The 18,487-nt window shown below is 35.3% G+C and overlaps 3 protein-coding genes across 10 annotated transcripts in view; 2 read left to right on the top strand and 1 right to left on the bottom strand.

Moving 5' to 3' along the window:
• Window positions 1-5,836: 5,836 nt before the first annotated feature.
• On the bottom strand, window positions 5,837-7,792 carry LOC129361347 (ladderlectin-like). Of its 2 annotated transcripts, XM_055032149.1 has the most exons (8): window positions 7,704-7,792; window positions 7,529-7,619; window positions 7,342-7,380; window positions 7,225-7,260; window positions 6,721-6,827; window positions 6,502-6,636; window positions 6,316-6,417; window positions 5,837-6,091 (listed from the first exon to the last, which is right to left on the bottom strand). In XM_055032149.1, the coding sequence occupies exons 2-7, from the start codon at window positions 7,581-7,583 to the stop codon at window positions 6,331-6,333; spliced, it is 459 nt and encodes a 152-aa protein (XP_054888124.1). In that variant the 5' UTR covers window positions 7,584-7,619; window positions 7,704-7,792; the 3' UTR covers window positions 5,837-6,091; window positions 6,316-6,330. The 2 variants fall into 2 exon arrangements, with proteins under 2 accessions (XP_054888124.1, XP_054888125.1); XM_055032150.1 differs by lacking the exon at window positions 7,225-7,260.
• Window positions 7,793-9,312: 1,520 nt separating this feature from the next.
• On the top strand, window positions 9,313-11,327 carry LOC129361337 (ladderlectin-like). 2 transcript variants are annotated; one of them, XM_055032133.1, is made up of 8 exons: window positions 9,313-9,423; window positions 9,508-9,598; window positions 9,750-9,788; window positions 9,870-9,905; window positions 10,314-10,420; window positions 10,503-10,637; window positions 10,722-10,824; window positions 11,048-11,327. In XM_055032133.1, the coding sequence occupies exons 2-8, from the start codon at window positions 9,544-9,546 to the stop codon at window positions 11,113-11,115; spliced, it is 543 nt and encodes a 180-aa protein (XP_054888108.1). In that variant the 5' UTR covers window positions 9,313-9,423; window positions 9,508-9,543; the 3' UTR covers window positions 11,116-11,327. The 2 variants fall into 2 exon arrangements, with proteins under 2 accessions (XP_054888108.1, XP_054888109.1); XM_055032134.1 differs by lacking the exon at window positions 9,870-9,905 and having other exon boundaries at window positions 9,314-9,423.
• A 2,757-nt stretch (window positions 11,328-14,084) lies between these two features.
• The window catches only part of LOC129361134 (alsin-like), a 28,790-nt gene continuing 24,387 nt past the window's right edge, over window positions 14,085-18,487 (top strand). For 4 of the 6 annotated variants that reach the window (XM_055031836.1, XM_055031837.1, XM_055031834.1 and 1 more), the window contains exons 1-4: window positions 14,086-14,353; window positions 15,778-15,981; window positions 17,104-17,264; window positions 17,607-17,816. In XM_055031836.1, the coding sequence (XP_054887811.1) occupies window positions 15,962-15,981; window positions 17,104-17,264; window positions 17,607-17,816 (391 nt within the window). In that variant the 5' untranslated portion in view covers window positions 14,086-14,353; window positions 15,778-15,961. Of the gene's footprint in view, window positions 14,354-15,777; window positions 15,982-17,103; window positions 17,265-17,606; window positions 17,817-18,487 lie in introns of all 6 variants that reach the window. The other 2 variants (XM_055031833.1, XM_055031832.1) reach the window with 1 other exon arrangement.

Genomic DNA, 18,487 nt, shown 5'->3' with positions numbered 1-18,487 from the left:
CAACCTTCCGATTGCAAGACGACAACTCTGCCACACAACTGCAGTCGCCCACTGTATGCAAAATTCTAATCTATATTGTTAGAAATTTCAGGTATTTTTAATTACGTCTAGCTGACTTCTGTGTATAAATCCCTCAGAAAAGATTATAGTTGCTGATTTTTAAGATAATTTATTTATGTCGGTCAAGATTAGCATAATCTGATTCTAAATAGTCAAGCGATATTTATTAAACAGTCAAGTGACATTTATAAAGTCACTTAAGTCAGGTTTTTAAAAATCATAAGTGACAATTATTGATCCAGCTTTCGATTCTTTAGAGTTTCGATGACACCCGTTAGACAAAATCAAAATGCCACCAGTTTTTTGGTAGTTATGCCAGAAAGATTTTTTTTTTCTGTCCCACTATCACAAATGTAAACATATGGAGTTTGTTAAACTCTACAGGGACTAACCAGACCCAAGTGCTATTGAATAGATGAGGTTAAGTTTTTATGACCCGCAATCTCATGAAAGGTGCTGACATAAAATGGAAGGTTAAAGTTGACCTACCCCACCAATATTATGCCACCGAGGAGGTAACAAACCCATAACTACCATGACGTTACAGTGTAATGAAGCAATGGTACAAAACCAAAGAGAGCAGCTCCACCAGTGGAGTCCAGTGTATAATTTGGCAGTAAACAGATAAAAATTACATTAATTTGATTGATAATGTATTATTTTAGTGTTTAGACTAAACCTCCAGGGCCTCATAAAAAGCTACGGTGGGCCGGATCTGGCCCACGGGCCTCGAATTTGACACATGCGCACTAGATGATCCTCCACTAGACATGTGATCTGACAAATACTTTGATATTAATGCAGATAATAACATTAACAATGTGACATTTGTCATATAAATATTGCTGTTAGTTGTTATTCATTTATGTTTGTTCTGCAATCCCAACTTCATGCATCTAAAAGCTCACAATTTTGGCTACTTGAATGGTGTAAAATTAGAAAGTGTTTTCTTTTGTTCAATAAAAGGCATTCCAAAGCATATTGCCAAATTACGGCAGAACAATTCACCAAAGAAAAAGTCAGTATTCATCAGTTAATATATACAATTCAGGCTTAAATCCAATAGAAAACCTTTGAGGTGATTAGCTTTTTTAAGTACCTCGCCAATAAAAGTAAGAGGAAACATTAAATGAAGCACAAGTGTGCTAAACCTTTGGATTTAATAGCAATTTTCACAACTGCCATCCGATTTATTTAAATTTTGTAATTATTTTTCACTTAGTATTGCTCTGAGGAATAAACTCTGCTTTAAACCCCATGACAGCTGAACGTTTTCCACCAAGAAGTCAGTTAGTCACTGAGATGCACTAATTTAATTTATTTTATATGCTATTATTAGTTTAATTAAATATTTAGAGCAGATATTTGTTTGGTTTACTGAAGAGTAAACCAAACATGTGTTTAGTAAACACACAAATGTTTGTGTGTTTACTAAACACACAAACATCCTTAAAATACACAAACATTTACTAAGCCAGGAGCATGAGCCACAGCACACAAACCCACTTATTCTATAGATTTCCTACATGATACATAATTCAGATGCTTCTTAAAGCCATCTGACTTAAACTATTTAGTCTCAAATGAGTCTCTGGTATCCATATTTTTATTAATACATGCTATGCTCTCAAGGCTCCTCCATGAAAGGCAGCTTTTTGTGTTTTCTGGTGAGTGCGATCATGCCAAATTATCCAGTGCCTAAAATATTCTTTATCAAGCTCCAGACATGTGTTTTCAATGTTCTTTAAATATACTGCCTTTGCACACACATATTCTCACACAAAAACACACACGTGCAAGTATGATGCCAGATAGTTAAAAGAAAGCCCCTCCCTTTAGTCTGTGAGTCACAGTTCAGCATATCTCCATTTTGTTTTCTCAGTATTAGGTGTCAGAGAAATTTAACAGACATTTACTACGTTAAGTCATGAAGCTTATTTGCTAAAATATTAAACTATTACTGAAGATATTTTCACAAAGAATCAGAAAAGGCTTTACCAAACAGTCACAGTAATAATTCTTGGAACAGAATATTTGCACAACGTAAGATATCAAGCATCAATCATTCAAAAAACATGAATGAAGGACTTTTCCCTGAAGGAACGAATGTTCGTGTGAGCGCAGGACGCTGTGGTCAGTAAGCCACTCTTGCTGCGTCTCTGTGGCCTGGCTGTAACCCTGCATGGGCTTACCCACCCACACATGCACACACGCAGCCTCTGCAGCCTTGTAAACCCGGGTTGTGTTGTTTCCAGCAGCAGTAATATTTTACGAGAGCTTGGTAGGAGAAATACAGGCTGCTCAGGTCACGACATGAGGTTACAAGTGTGTCTGCTTTTGAGGGTTCTATCGAATTTGGGGTTTTGTTGTTGGTTTTCTTCAGATGCCAAGTTACTATATGTGCAAACATTTAAAGTTTGGCATACTCCAGATATTTTGTTTTTGAGAATGAGAGGCTTTATTGTATTCCTTTAAAACTGTTTTGAAAAGTTCTTCAGGCTTCATGAAGGAGAGAGAGGTTCAATGGGCAGATGAACAGCATCTGTAAGTCATGTCTTTGATAAAAAAAAATAAACACAGCACTTACAAGATGCATTGTTTTACTTAATTTATCATATTACATTAAATTAAATTAAACCTTTTATTTTAACCAGATTAAAACCCATTAAGATCAAGAATTTGACAAAAAAAGTGTTGTTGTAACACTAATAATGTAGAAACACAAGCACTGTTGACAAGATTTCCTTTCTTGTTCTTTGCATTTCTGTAGGCTAATAAAGCCTACAATGCTATTATTACAGATAGATAGCTTAGTTATGATACATGAAATATGTTAGATATTACTTTTAGCTAAATTAGCTAATAGCTAACTTAACATAAAATAGACATGTCAGCGATTAGCTGGTTTAGCTACAGGCTTATCGCTAACTTACCATATGTTATGGTAATTTTGATCTAGTATAAAGAGTGGTTCATTCTCTTTGTCCTCAGAAGTTGGATTTAATGAATTACCAGTGGAAAATATACTAAAACTACCAGATCTAGGACATAAAAACAGCTTTTGTATTTAAAATGGTGCTGCAGTAGCCAATATAAACTATGTACTGTAAGGACCTCTGATGGTTTGTGTCTCTCTAAACAAGAGGAACACACAGTGCTCTTTCTTGTATTTTAGCTTGTAAAGTTAAGAACAATGATTAATAGCTTGTATTGCTTGTAGCACCACTACAACATTTGGCAAATACAGCTGTTTTCTAAGATATTACCAAGACGTCTGTAACAGCTTTCGTGGTAGCTATTAGCCCTTAGCCGATTAGCCTATATTTAACTGACTGTACATGATAGCCATGAGATTGTAAGGAGTTAACAAATAACGAACGTCTGTCATTAGAAATTTCACCTATCTAGTTTTATTGGTGCTAAAAATCTCAAACTGTATTTTTCTTGATATTTCAGAAAATTCAACCAAACGAGGGCAAGGTTTACTAAGCCTTGATGATTCAACTTTTTAATGAAAGCCCTTGATAATGGTCAGGTGTTGGCAAAAGTGAGTGAAACTGGAGCCAAGTCTAAGGAAATCATTTAAAAAGTCCTAACCCTTTAGAGACATTATTATTAAATAACCTTAAATGGTTATAAAACACTCTTCTAACTTGGGATGGTGCAAGATTCTTGCACACTATGTCAGATTTTAGACAAATGGCAACCAATGCTATTAATGACTACATAATTTCCATCTGTTAATCTCACGCAGCCCTCAGTTTCATTCAAACTGAGTGGTTAAAACTTGTTCCAGACTTTTCTCCTGCTTATTTCTTTCCATTCTTCTCAACAGTGATGGTACATATTTATGAATTCAGGTCCTACACATTTATCAGGCTCAAAACACTCTAGTTTTAGAATCTACTGATCCAACTGGTTTGTACAAATATGATCAGCTCTCGATTTTTAGTTTACACTCAAAGACAATGTTAAAATTTGAGATGACCACACCCACCGTAACTGAAAGCATTCACGTTGAATATGAGATGACCTGGAAAAAAAGAAGTGAAATGAGATCCGATCAGTAGCTCCTGCCAGCAGCTGTGCTCTTTTAATGTTTAATGTTTGGATCCAACACAAGAAAAATATTAAATGTTCCTTGTCTGAAATACCAGCCGTTGCTAATTTTTTTTCCCTCTCTCTGTTTTAAGAGTTGTTGTAAAAGTCTGTGCCAAAACCTGCTGGATGCCTGTATGTAGAAAACACTAAAATTGCAAATAAGAGCAAATCACGAACATGGGTAAATAGAAAAAGAATGGGGAAAAACAAAATAAGAGACAGCCACCGTGTGTGGATGCAGGAGAGATTAACCTGTTTCTTCCTTAATGTTAAAAAAGTACTCAGTTAAGCATTTATTATAGCATAGGCTGTCTTTGTTAAAGTGCGTAAAATAAAGTATTTCAGCACACCACAAAATTTTAATGTTTGACAACATCCTGCATCATAACTCTATCGCTGCCATTGCAACAAACCAAACCGCCTGAAAACCGGCTAAAAACTGAACTTAATTGTCCTAATTATCTGATCCACAAAGTGCTGTAAGAGCAGTAAAACCCGAATGTTCATGTGAAGAATGACTTCAAACGATTGGACGTCAGATTAGCTCAAAGCCGATCTTCAGTAATCACAAGGTCATAAGGTCACGGCACCAGCTGTAACTCTTCTGTGTACGTCTCAGGTCCAGCAGGTCGACTTCACGACCCATTTAGGTTCTCTGTATTTATTCTAAAAAGAGGAAATCAAGTTGGAAATCAACTGTCCAGCAGCTTCTGCCCCATAGTTACTAATGGAAACAGAAAAAGGAAGAGGAGCTGTTAGCTACCATCAAGAGCAACGTTTAGAAAAACAACTTATTGACTAAATGAAATAAATTTAAAAAATAAATACATTTTGACAAACTTTACATCTGTATGATTATTAAAAGAAAGCCCTGTTACATGCAGCTTCCTCAGGAGAAATAAATGCACTTGGGTCATGTGACATCATCTAAGATGGTGGCCGTGCCACCAATGCTTGAGGTGTTTACAAGTCTGACGTGATATGCTATAGTAACATGGTAAAGTTCACAGTATTTCCATTGTTTAAACTTAATTAATCCCTCTGATAATTATATGTACTTTGCAACTCTGTGTGTTTTTGTCCTGAACCCACTAAGTTAGTGTGTCCTTAATGGTGGATCGAAAAACCATTGAAAAATTAACTTGATCACCAAATGGATTATTATAGAGCTGAAGGAATAATTTTGATTATTTTAAATAATACTGCAAAAGATTCTCTGCAGATGGTGGTTAACATTAATTAATTGGGCTTTCGTTATTGTTTTTCATTACAGTGGATCAGTTTATTTAACATTTCATAAATATATAAGATGTTTTGTTTATTTCACTTAATATTTCTTGTAAAAAAAAATGGAAACATTGGCATTAATTTTCATAAATTTTTTAAGTTAACTTGGTCATGCTGGTGGTTTATGAATCTTAAAAATGATAATACTCTTACTGAATCACGTCATTGGTAAAGTTATTTGTTTAAGATTTGAAATTAAAGGTTTTGGACTTGAGACTTCCACCTTTGGTCTTTAAGGTTTTCACCTGAGACTTGTGGATGGACTTAAGAGTTACCTGTGCCTAAACTCTGAAAGTTTTTGTCTTAATTTTACAGTTTTTGTACCTGCATACAAAACGTGTGTAAGTATTGATGGAAAAGCATCAATAAAGACAATTCAATGTTTTTTTTTAAATCTTTTTTTTTAATGCTCAAATTGTGTTACTACAATTAGTATTGTGTGTGCATACATTACCAAAAAGGATTTAGTTAAAGCACAATGATTTTGACATAAAATTATTAATGCAGATCAACAGAAACAAAACCAGATTTTCATTTGCTTGTTTGTTTCAACATCTTGGGGAGCCGTGGAGTCATCAGTCTCTCTTGACACATACATATGGGCGAGTGTTGGTACAGTGATAGGTCCTCCAGCACCCAGTTGCTGTGAAGACCAGAAGGAGATGTCAGAAAACCAAACAGCAGAAAAACTCTAAAATAATCATTAATGCCTTTTAAAACTAACAAACTGATGTTAGTTTTACAGTAAACTAAAACTGGCCTAAGACAATTGATCGATTATGACATAAAAGAATGTACATTATCAAAGTAAACTGAGTCCTTGAATCTTCTCAGAAACGGAAAATCGTCCTGCATAATTTAATTTACCGTCAAAATTTATTGTTACACAGCGGTGTCCGCTATAAGGCTGTCCAGAACACCAGTTTGCATCCAGAAATTGCTTCCATCACTCCACAACCAAACAGAGCTCTGGAAACAATAATATTACAGATGATATATTTTATTCAATAGTCTATTGAAAAAGCTACAAAAAGTATCTGTACTGATTGATACCTGTTGTGCATTAGTGCCTCCAATCCACGTCTCTACATTGGAACTTGTTGAATCGAGTATCAGCCTGTGGATGAACTGGTATTCCTCATAACTATGGATTGATGCAAGGTTTGCCTGCACGCCCAAGCAGTTTTTCTGCAGAAGACATAGAGGTAGTGTTTAGTATCAGATAACTAATAGTGTACAAGAAAATTGGTGATAAAAGGGACGGGAGATCACCTCAGCTTGAGCCCAAGTTGTATATGTTGAAAAGTACCGATAGCATCGACCGTTGAACAGAGACCAGCCCCAAGAACAAGACTGCACAGTCATGACCTGGGGGTCTCCTGACAACACACAGGAAAACTCTCTGGTCAACACAGAGGACCCAAAAAATTTACTCTTGTAAATATCTACTTCTATTTACCCTAACAGTGAAAGTAAAAAGTAGCCATGCAAGAAATTACTCCAGAAAGAGTCAGTCAATTTTCAAACAAAGATTTTTGAATGAAAAGAATGCACTCATTTGTCAAAACAACAACTGAAATAATAATAATGATAGAAATAATCTGATAACACCAGGCACTCTCATCTTTTATCTTAATCTATTGAAACATTTACATTATTATCACTACAATATGTTTTCTCAAATTGAATGAAATTATTGTAAGAATTCAGAATATGATGAGCGGTATTTATCGATAAATGTATCAATAAATTACAAACAAAATGTATCAGATTCACCATCTGGAACAGTTTCCATAGCCTGAGGCTGAAGGTCTTCATTGGAGAAAAATTCTGGTTTGTTAATATTTATAAAAATATATTTAGTTATATAAAAATATCTTAAGATTTACTGACCGGCATTTTCCAAGTGTCCATCTTGTCCTTCAGGAACAACTGTGAGTTTAACAAAGCTTTTAGTATCAAATTTACATTACTGTGTTTATCTTGTGTACCCAGCATTGTGAACAACTGAATAATATTCAGTGAAGCTGTTCTGAAATCAAATAGCATCTATCATTTCTTATATTGGAGACATACTTACCAGCAGCTTGGTTCAGAGCCAAGAAGGCAAAAAGAAGCAAAGTCAGAGTCTTCATTGTGGAAAAGATGCTGATTGAAAACTAAATCACCGTCTGCAAAGATAAAGAAAGTATGCATTCAGGAAATCACTGTGTAAATTAATAAATGGATATGCTGGTAAAGTGACTTCCAACAACCTGACAGCAGATGTATTTTCTCTTCTTCAGCTTGGTGTCTGTAGCCTTGGGTTTAGTGTTTAGAAGGATTGCAAACCATCTCTTATATACTGTTGCCTCTGGTTCCTCAACCAGGAACTTGGTACGCGTATTTAGACACATGTCCTTGGCACATTCTTATCTTTTAAATGCCCAGTGATAAAAGTTTACCAACTTAATGTGGTTTTGACTGTAAAATTCCTTGTCTCAATGTCCACCACCTAGTAATTATTCACTACATTTTCGATGATTTATGTTCATTTGTAACTATATTTCTGTTCCTGTGTACATAAAACATACGGAAGAGTCTGTGAAATTAAGTTTCTTTTCCCCTAATACTTTGGGTTTTACTTTGGTTTGTCAAAATTAATTAATTGGGCTTTAATTAATTTTGACAAATTAATTTTTTAATTTTGACAAATTAAAAAATTCATTTTCTTAATTAATGAGGTAAGAACATAAATTCTTACTTTTAAGAATTTATGTTGTTTTTGCATTGCTGTATTAAGTTTAATGAATACAGCAATGCATTAAACAAAATACAATAAATAACCACCTGCTCTTGACAGTTGGTGGCAAAAAGTCAAAGGTCTGAGTGACTGGAAATAAGTTTACTGTAAGTTCCACTTGAAAGCTACAATCAGGCCATAATCCACCTGCTCTTGGTGGTTATCTTTGCTCTTTCCAATCTTGTATAAGCTGCACCGCTCTATCCGGAATACTCCTCTCACTGAACAAGCAGCCGTTGAAGAGAGTAAATGAAGGTCATTTCATCAAACCTATAACCTGAAAACTATAATCTAATCAGACCATAATCTAAATGGTCATTCTTGCACCCTTGAATGGAGTCCAATTACACTGTCGGTCATAATTCAAAATAGTGCAAGGTCTGAGTGACTGGAAATAAGTTCACTGCAAGTTCCAGTTGAAAGCTACAATCTTACACAAGATTGGAAAGAGCAAAGATAACCACCAACTGTCAAGTGTTGTAAGGTTGCTTTTACAGTCTCTACTGTAATATCATTAGATTATGGCCTGATTAGATTGTAGCTTTCAAGTGGAACTTACAGTAAACTTATTTCCAGTCACTCAGACCTTTGACTTTTTGCCACCAACTGTCAAGAGCAGGTGGTTATTTATTGTATTTTGTTTAATGCATTGCTGTATTCATTAAACTTAATACAGCAATGCAAAAACAACATAAATTCTTAAAAGTAAGAATTTATGTTCTTACCTCATTAATTAAGAAAATGAATTTTTTAATTTGTCAAAATTAAAAAATTAATTTGTCAAAATTAATTAAAGCCCAATTAATTAATTTTGACAAACCAAAGTAAAACCCAAAGTATTAGGGGAAAAGAAACTTAATTTCACAGACTCTTCCGTATGTTTTATGTACACAGGAACAGAAATATAGTTACAAATGAACATAAATCATCGAAAATGTAGTGAATAATTACTAGGTGGTGGACATTGAGACAAGGAATTTTACAGTCAAAACCACATTAAGTTGGTAAACTTTTATCACTGGGCATTTAAAAGATAAGAATGTGCCAAGGACATGTGTCTAAATACGCGTACCAAGTTCCTGGTTGAGGAACCAGAGGCAACAGTATATAAGAGATGGTTTGCAATCCTTCTAAACACTAAACCCAAGGCTACAGACACCAAGCTGAAGAAGAGAAAATACATCTGCTGTCAGGTTGTTGGAAGTCACTTTACCAGCATATCCATTTATTAATTTACACAGTGATTTCCTGAATGCATACTTTCTTTATCTTTGCAGACGGTGATTTAGTTTTCAATCAGCATCTTTTCCACAATGAAGACTCTGACTTTGCTTCTTTTTGCCTTCTTGGCTCTGAACCAAGCTGCTGGTAAGTATGTCTCCAATATAAGAAATGATAGATGCTATTTGATTTCAGAACAGCTTCACTGAATATTATTCAGTTGTTCACAATGCTGGGTACAAACAAGATAACACACAGTAATGTAAATTTGATACTAAAAGCTTTGTTAAACTCACAGTTGTTCCTGAAGGACAAGATGGACACTTGGAAAATGCAGGTCAGTAAATCTTAAGATATTTTTATATAACTAAATATATTTTTATAAATATTAACAAACCAGAATTTTTCTCCAATGAAGACCTTCAGCCTCAGGCTATGGAAACTGTTCCAGATGGTGAATCTGATACATTTTGTTTGTAATTTATTGATACATTTATCGATAAATACCGCTCATCATATTCTGAATTTTACAATAATTTCAGTCAATTTGAGAAAACATATTGTAGTGATAATAATGTAAATGTTTCAATAGATTAAGATAAAAGATGAGAGTGCCTGGTGTTATCAGATTATTTCTATCATTATTATTATTTCAGTTGTTGTTTTGACAAATGAGTGCATTCTTTTCATTCAAAAATCTTTGTTTGAAAATTGACTGACTCTTTCTGGAGTAATTTCTTGCATGGCTACTTTTTACTTTCACTGTTAGGGTAAATAGAAGTAGATATATTTACAAGAGTAGATTTTTTGGGTCCTCTGCCCGGCTCTGTGTTGACCAGAGAGTTTTCCTGTGTGTTGTCAGGAGACCCCCAGGTCATGACTGTGCAGTCTTGTTCTTGGGGCTGGTCTCTGTTCAACGGTCGATGCTATCGGTACTTTTCAACATATACAACTTGGGCTCAAGCTGAGGTGATCCCGTCCCTTTTATCACCAATTTTCTTGTACACTATTAGTTATCTGATACTAAACACTACCTCTATGTCTTCTGCAGAAAAACTGCTTGGGCGTGCAGGCAAACCTTGCATCAATCCATAGTTATGAGGAATACCAGTTCATCCACAGGCTGATACTCGATTCAACAAGTTCCAATGTAGAGACGTGGATTGGAGGCACTAATGCACAACAGGTATCAATCAGTACAGATACTTTTTGTAGCTTTTTCAATAGACTATTGAATGAAATATATCATCTGTAATATTATTGTTTCCAGAGCTCTGTTTGGTTGTGGAGTGATGGAAGCAATTTTCTGGATGCAAACTGGTGTTCTGGACAGCCTTATAGCGGACACCGCTGTGTAACAATAAATTTTGACGGTAAATTAAATTATGCAGGACGATTTTCCGTTTCTGAGAAGATTCAAGGACTCAGTTTACTTTGATAATGTACATTCTTTTATGTCATAATCGATCAATTGTCTTAGGCCAGTTTTAGTTACTGTAAAACTAACATCAGTTTGTTAGTTTTAAAAGGCATTAATGATTATTTTAGAGTTTTTCTGCTGTTTGGTTTTCTGACATCTCCTTCTGGTGTTCACAGCAACTGGGTGCTGGAGGACCTATCACTGTACCAACACTCGTCCATATGTATGTGTCAAGAGAGACTGATGACTCCACGGCTCCCCAAGATGTTGAAACAAACAAGCAAATGAAAATCTGGTTTTGTTTCTGTTGATCTGCATTAATAATTTTATGTCAAAAACATTATGTTTTAATTAAATCCTCTTTGGCTTTGCTTTAAAATCTTTACATATACAGCTAATGCATGCAAACACCGTACTAAATGGAGTGACACAATTTGAGCAATAAAAAAAGATAAAAAAAAACATGATTGTTTTTATTTGAATTAGACTACTTGCTTTATTTTTTTTGCCTTTACAAAATGTTAAACTCAGATTTCAAACAAGATTATTTCATTTTCATCATATCATTCTTTTTGTGTAAAACATTTATTTTATCACTTAAATTATACATCAGTTTTCACAAACTTAAGTGTAGAATCAAGACAAAAACTAACAGAAATTACACTCAATTAACTCCTAACTCCATCCACCAAAATAACTGGTTATGAAGATATTAATTTAATTAAAAACCATATTTGAATAATTTCACAATTGGTGTTATTAATAGCATGAAGAACATTTTTAAGATTCATGAACTACTTCATTTATTGTTTGTTTCATTCCACTAGAATAACTATCAAGAGGAAATTAGCATTAAAAAAATTCTTAAATTTCGTAACACTGATGACACATTTTTGCAAGCAATGAATTTTGTGTTGGACGAAAAAATGCAGACTTTACGTAAGGACGTAAATAGTACCCAAAGTGGGTGGTGCGAAGTGCAGATGTGCCCGGACAGCTCCAGGTCCATCACTCCACAACCAAACAGAACTCTGGAAACAATAATATTACAGATTATACATGTCCAAAAATGTCCACACAATATAGCAGTCGGTGATGTATTGATGAACCGAGCAGTTATTTGAGACTTACACAGCCATATGCAAAAAAAAGATAAATTATGTTGTCACTTAAGTGTAATATTGCAAAATAATTTTCTGCTCTTCACTGCCCTTGCCACTTTCCCTGAACGCCCAGCCACAATTATGGTGGACCGCGAAGGATACATCGAACCCATCCTTCAAATCTGATGAAGAGAGGGAGGCATTTGAAGGAGTCTTCAAATTCAGACATCCTTCGTTGCCGTGCTATGATGTAATCAATATACAAATCTGTCCTTCGAAGGATGCAGTCCCTGAAATCAAACACGGCTATTGTTTACATCAGGAAAATTCATACATGTGCACAATGTTGAGATAAAAAGACACAAGCTGTGTCCAGACACTGCTTCAATTCCCACAAGTCTGAACTGGAAGTGATTTGCTCCATATGAGTAGGCAAGCACATGCTCAATGCATAATGGACCAACAAAACAAAACATATGGACTCTCTTGACCAGTGTGTGAGAGAAAGATGTTAGGATCAACTGGTATGAGTTCACAGAAGAGTGATGTCACTAAGTAGTCTTTTACCATTCGTAGCTGTGCTGCTGTGGTAGAACAGTTATGTTAACAGAATTAAACTGGATATGTAGATATTAATTTAGTGCAGTGAGCCACAGTAAAAGGAAAAATAACACATTTTACCTTCTGAAAACCAATGTGGCTGGTCCTAAAATAGTGGACTAGTCTTCATATTGGTAAAAATACAAACTGAGTGTCATTTTTAAAAAAATAAAAGAAACCAAAAGCATCTTTATCATAGTAACTAATCTTTATAACAGTCTATAAGACAAACCTCAAGAGTTAAGAAAAATTACTGATGATATTATGATTTATTATTTGTTGACAGACAAGATTTTTAGGACAAACGCCTATTTCCACAGAACAATTTGCAGGAGCATTACATCAGAGGATCACCATCTGAGGCATGACTCCAACCATCACATCTTTTCCCAGTGACTCTCTGTGGAAGTCATTTCTTTACACGTTCCTCAGTAAACTTTTAAACATATTCGCCTCGTTTGTCTTCACTTTGAAAAACATGTCGGTTAAATATCACCAATTACATTTGTCCTATTTAAGCAGATACTGTTATGCTTCCATAAATCTTGTCATTTTACCATTATCTCATCTATTCCAGCTTGACATTAAACCTGGAAAAAACAATGAACATCAAATACTTCCACTTCTATCCTTTGTTTTATTTTTCCAACCATCAATCATTTTGATAAAAATGATTTTAAAAATGCCTTAACTCTTATTCATTTAGTTTTGATTACCCATTCATTGAGTCAGATCTTTATAGTTTAGCATTGAATGACAAGTATATACAAGTATTTCCTTCTATTTCCTCCTGTTTAGAGTCACAAATATGTTGTGTCCTGTCTGGACGCTTTGCAGCTCAAATGAGTGAGACCTCTGCTGTTCAGATGCATGCATTGCCAGTCGATTGTGAAAAGCAAATAAATAATTCTCATGGATGATTATCTAATTTATTATTATACATGATACACTTTACAAAAAATCATTAAATGTTCAAAAATCTACTATTGGTATGGAAAATCTATATTTGTGGTTCAATTTCCAGGATAAAGTATAAAATTTTACAGCTGAAATGTATTTTTTTTATTACAAGTCATAAAAAATATCTAAAATATAACAAAATTGTTTTATCAGACTTTCAGGAATAAACCTTATTAAATTACACAGTATAAGAATTTCTAAACAATGTTTATCACAACACAGTAAGAGGTAAAATGGTAAAGTTTTGTTTATGATACTGAAATTAAAGGATAATTTTTAGGTGAAAAAAGTAGCATTAAATCATTTATTTATATATAATTGTTCATAAATCAAAAATGTGTAAATTAAGCTTTAAAAATAAGGCAGAAAACAAATTCAAAACTTTCTATTATAATTTTTATTTAAACTTTATATTCTTGCCTGGTCCAATGCATTAACATCACAGTTCCTGAAATTGAATCAGAGTATGCCCTCTTTAGTAGAATAGAATATCTGTACAACTGACGGCAGTAATAATGCCATCGGAGTGGGACCTCTTTCCAACACCATCGCTTTTCTGTCACAGTCTCATCAACGGCAGTTACAGGTGTGTCGTCACCGCGATGTTTGTCCCTGCGCGGATTCCATCGCACAGTTTTCCGTCCCTCCCAGCAACATCAAGTCTACTTCTGCTTTCTGAACTCCTGCAGTGATTTAATCACTGTAAACCCATTAGCTCGTCGTATCAGCGGTGCCAGTCACGCCGGAATAAAAGGACTTTCCGAAAGGCGCCGCGTCAAACAGCTTCTTCACGTCCAGCCGAGTTTGATGGAGTCGCTGGTAAGTTTAATTAGCTGGTTTAGCTTCGGTAGCTGCGCTAGCCGCTCAGTTTGAATCGCTATTCGACTGCACTGTATATTGACAGAAGCGGCTCACTTTCTGTGAGAGTAGAGAACAAGTGGACTGAAGGAGAAAATGTTTATTTCTGCTGTCAAGCCTTAATACGCATGTCTGTCAGCAAGTTCTGAGTGTGAATGACTTTACCAGTAAATAAATAAATCAAGCTGTTGTAATCAATCAGTGGTTTGTTTACGGAGCATCCTGCATGAAGATAGGAGAGAGGACGATCATAAATCTGTTCTCTGTGTAGAGTTTGGAAGGACAAAGACAGACTATTATTAATTCAGCAACTATTTACAAGCTATTGCAAGGAGGGTATTTAATGTATTTGGATTTTGCTAAAATAATAATAAAAATGATAAATCTGGTATGTAATTTAGTCCTCTTTACCTTTGCACTTAAAAAAGGTACACAAACTCCACCTTCAGTCAACATCAGTATCAAAACAAACTTCACAATAACTTTTAGTAGTGGGTTAGTCGGTACAGGAAAGTTTGACCATTTTGAAAACAACATGGCGGCATCATGCTGTGGGGATATGCTGTGTTCCAGTTGTACTCAGAACTGGGACATTCTGACGTCCCAGTCACCTGGAAAAATCACCTGCAAGTCAAATTTCCCACCAGGAACTGGGGAGCTACCCTGACTATCCCAGATATGTTTGTGTTTCAATATGGCTGCTCTTCAGATCAAAATAGTAAGATTTATTTGGAAGCATGGTTATTTTAGCAGACACATGTAAGGAAAATAAAATAAATGCTATATGTAGAGCCTGCAGCTCTAATTAAAATGGTTGCTTATGGAAAGTGAAACTGAAAAGTATGTTTGTAAGAAGTACTGCAAACAATGTCTATGTTGAAATTCCGACACGTTAAATAGTTGTGGAAAAGTGATCTTCTTCTGTTTGTTTAATTGCAGTTAGAAAGCAACTTTTTGGTACGTTGCTGCCATTTTAAGGTACCCGACCAAAAAATAACATTTTAAACTAGAAATTTTGTCAGTTTAGAAAACCTCCTGAATAATGAAGCATGGTGATGGCAGCATAATGCTGTGGGGATAGTTGTCTTTATTGGTGTCAGCTTTACAAGATACGAGGAATTTGGTGTTCACACACAGTGTCCATTCAGTTTGGTGGAGCTTTAGCTTTGTTGCTAAGAATTGTGGGTAAATATTTTAGCATTCAGATGTTCTAAGGTGGTTGACAATAACCCCAAAAGACTTGTGCGTCTTTTGCAAGGTGCTGAATATGATCCAGTAGAACCTCAAAAGTTATTGGTAGGGACTCTGTAAGCGAGATGTGTAAAAGTTAAAAACTAATTAATGATTTATTTTGACAGTGTCTTAATCTCTTATCTGTTGAGCAGAAGTTCAACAAACAAGAACTTGGATCCAAATGAGTAGAAGAGGCATCAACTCAGGACGGAGGAGGCTCCTCTCTTTATGTCAGCTGAATAGAATCAGAAGAGACAACAGATGAGTTTTGAATAAAATGTTCATAAATAAAACATATATTTATTTACGATGCTGGAGCTCTGAGAGCATGAAGTGATGGAGAAACAAGAAGGAAGGTGAGCAAACCATGACAATCTGTTTCCACTAGAAATCACCCTTTTTAAAATTTGGATGTTGGGCTTCAGTTTTAGTCTCATAGAGCTACTTTTAACTAGGTTTGTGTATTAATGTTGGTTCACAACAAACGCAAGCCTTTTGCTTCTATATTTCTGCCTGTTAAAGTGAAAAATATTGTATAATTAACAGGGCGTCAATGCAACCTTAAAAAGTGTTAAAATCATCGACCTAAAATTAAGACCTTAAAAAAAACTTTAATCCCTTATAGAAAACCTGTGTTGGTCTTAAATAAGATAACCACTGGTCTTAAATTTTGTTGTATTTTGTTTTACCTTGAACATTCTGTATAGTTAATTTTTCTTGTTGGACTTTTCTGGTAAATATTGTGTTCTCAAGGTGTTTGTAGAGGCAAACGCTAACTAGCTGTTAACATACTCTTGCTAGCTTGCTAGTCAATCATGACTAAATATAAATTTATCGCCAGTTGGCCAATGTTCTGTGTAAAAAAACTTGGCAGTACTACTGTATAAAATATAATCTTTTTGTACATTTCCCGATAATCTATGAAATGTTTTGCATTTATTTTACAGAGAAATTAAATGTTTTATGCTATGACTAGTAACATGTTTGATATTTTCATTTTAAACAGGCTTTTTGCTATATTTTATTCTTAGACATAATATTAGTTTATCCCTTGAGTTTAGTAGCTTCTAAATTAAGCTTAAAATCCTTAAGAGAGTTTAAAGTTATTTTCTCTTTCAGCTAAAATGATCAACATGGCTCAGTTTTTTTTTTTTTGCAATATATTGAGAATAATTAATACATTTCTTGTTTACAGGACTGTGTTTTATGTTTACTAGGATTCAGAAGTATAGCGACCGTTTGAGTTTTAAATCCGTTTTCTCTTTCAAGTGTGTTAGCATGTCTGGGCGTGCAGATCCCATATAAGCCTTTGTAACTTTAGGGATGAACGAGATGGTATGCAACCTCTCGCTTCAATCTTTTCACTTTCTGATGGCTTTCTCTTTCTTTTTGCCTGTCTTTTATTTAATAACCAACTGCGACATTTGTTCTAACTTGCGTTTGTGCTCAGTTAAATGTTGTTGTTTCTGTGCTGGCAGCCCTGCGGATCAGAGAGGCCTCCAGCCTCCAGACAGAGGCCTCCTCCATGTCTGGCCTTCAGGGGGAGGAACCCAGCAGCTCTGCCCAGAGACAGTGCTGCTGTCCAGGCCTGTAATGCACGTCTCCCTGGGGGAAAACCACGGCATCCTCCTGGCACAGGGTGCGTTTTTAATGTTTACTTTACTACTTAGGGACTCGTCTTGGAGTGCTGCCAAGATCTTGTTTTTGATTTCTAACAAGCTTTTTGGACACTTGAGAACGGCGAGACTTAACATCAATACAGTGTAAAGCTGATCTGGATGGATTATTATTATTATTTTTTTAGATGACTGGAATAAGTTTTAGTTGACAATTATTTCCGTAATTGATTAATCACGATTAGTCACAAACTCGATTAATTCGATGAATCATTTCAGTCGTGAAAGCAGCTCGTATAAATTGTGCATTGTGTTGAACCAGTTGCTCCTCTGTTCTGCAGTGACCAGATTGGTGTTTTTTCCAGGGGGTCTGGTGTTCTCGTTCGGGGAGCTTTCCTGGAGGGGGGTGAGCGTCCCGGTGTCGGCTCCGGTGCTGGAGGCCTCTCTGCTGGGGAGGACGCTGGTCCATGTGGCCGCTGGGGGCTTCCACTGCGCCGCGATAAGCGAGCAGGGCGGCGTTTACATGTGGGGGGAGAACACTGCAGGACAGTGTGGGCAGACAGACAGAGCCTCAGGTTTGTTTATTTCATCATGTCAGACCCATTGTTGGTATAAATGTGTGCTTTAAAGGGGCAGCATAACGTAAAATCAATGTTATTTTATATTTAAATCATGTTATAATGTTGTTCTTTCATGCATGTTTGAGGAATCCCTAAATCTTTTCCAAAACTCCTTTTTGGAGTCTCAGTCGAGCTTCCTCAGCTCCTCCAGACTAGCAGCAGCAGCAATTGGCAAACACCTGGTGAAACTGCAAGCCCTCTCAGTCCAAAGCTCCTGAGAACTGTTGCCAATGGCATAATGGAAAGGCATTGCTGTGATGACATACTGAAAGCATAGTGCTTGAAAGAGCAGGAGCTTCTTAAAGAGACAGAGGCTTCAATTTACAAAGTAAAATGTCTTTTAAATATGTAGACTTGTCAGAATAAATAATCTTACTGGATGATAAATAGTTCCATAAGTTATTGCAATAAAAGATAATGTTGTTTTGAGACAATTTTCAAGTAATATTTTGAAGTTAATTCAAATTTGCTCTCAAAGATTAAGTTTAATTTTATAAATGAAACTGCACAATGTCTAAATAAAGTGCAACTACAAAAAATAAATAAAAAGCAATAACAAACAAAATAATCCTTCAAAAAAATATGAATTATCCAAATGGAAATTATTTGGCTCATTTTCATTTATA

The sequence above is a fragment of the Poeciliopsis prolifica genome, unplaced genomic scaffold (assembly GCF_027474105.1).
Source record: "Poeciliopsis prolifica strain line A6 unplaced genomic scaffold, Auburn_PproV2 SCAFFOLD007, whole genome shotgun sequence".
Classification (NCBI taxonomy): Eukaryota; Metazoa; Chordata; class Actinopteri; order Cyprinodontiformes; family Poeciliidae; genus Poeciliopsis; species Poeciliopsis prolifica.
Note: the sequence above shows the minus strand (reverse complement) of the source record. Positions and strands in the feature narration are given on the sequence as shown.

Bases quoted from the DNA above. Each gene is read 5' to 3' on its own strand.
- LOC129361337 (XM_055032133.1), top strand. From the start codon at position 9,544: ATGAAGACTCTGACTTTGCTTCTTTTTGCCTTCTTGGCTCTGAACCAA. The intron at 9,789-9,869 runs GTCAGTAAATCT...TCTCCAATGAAG, and splicing joins TGGACACTTGGAAAATGCAG to ACCTTCAGCCTCAGGCTATG. The intron at 10,421-10,502 runs GTGATCCCGTCC...TGTCTTCTGCAG, and splicing joins CAACTTGGGCTCAAGCTGAG to AAAAACTGCTTGGGCGTGCA.
- LOC129361347 (XM_055032149.1), bottom strand. From the start codon at position 7,583: ATGAAGACTCTGACTTTGCTTCTTTTTGCCTTCTTGGCTCTGAACCAA. The intron at 7,381-7,528 runs GTAAGTATGTCT...TTAAACTCACAG, and splicing joins GGCTCTGAACCAAGCTGCTG to TTGTTCCTGAAGGACAAGAT. The intron at 7,261-7,341 runs GTCAGTAAATCT...TCTCCAATGAAG, and splicing joins TGGACACTTGGAAAATGCCG to ACCTTCAGCCTCAGGCTATG.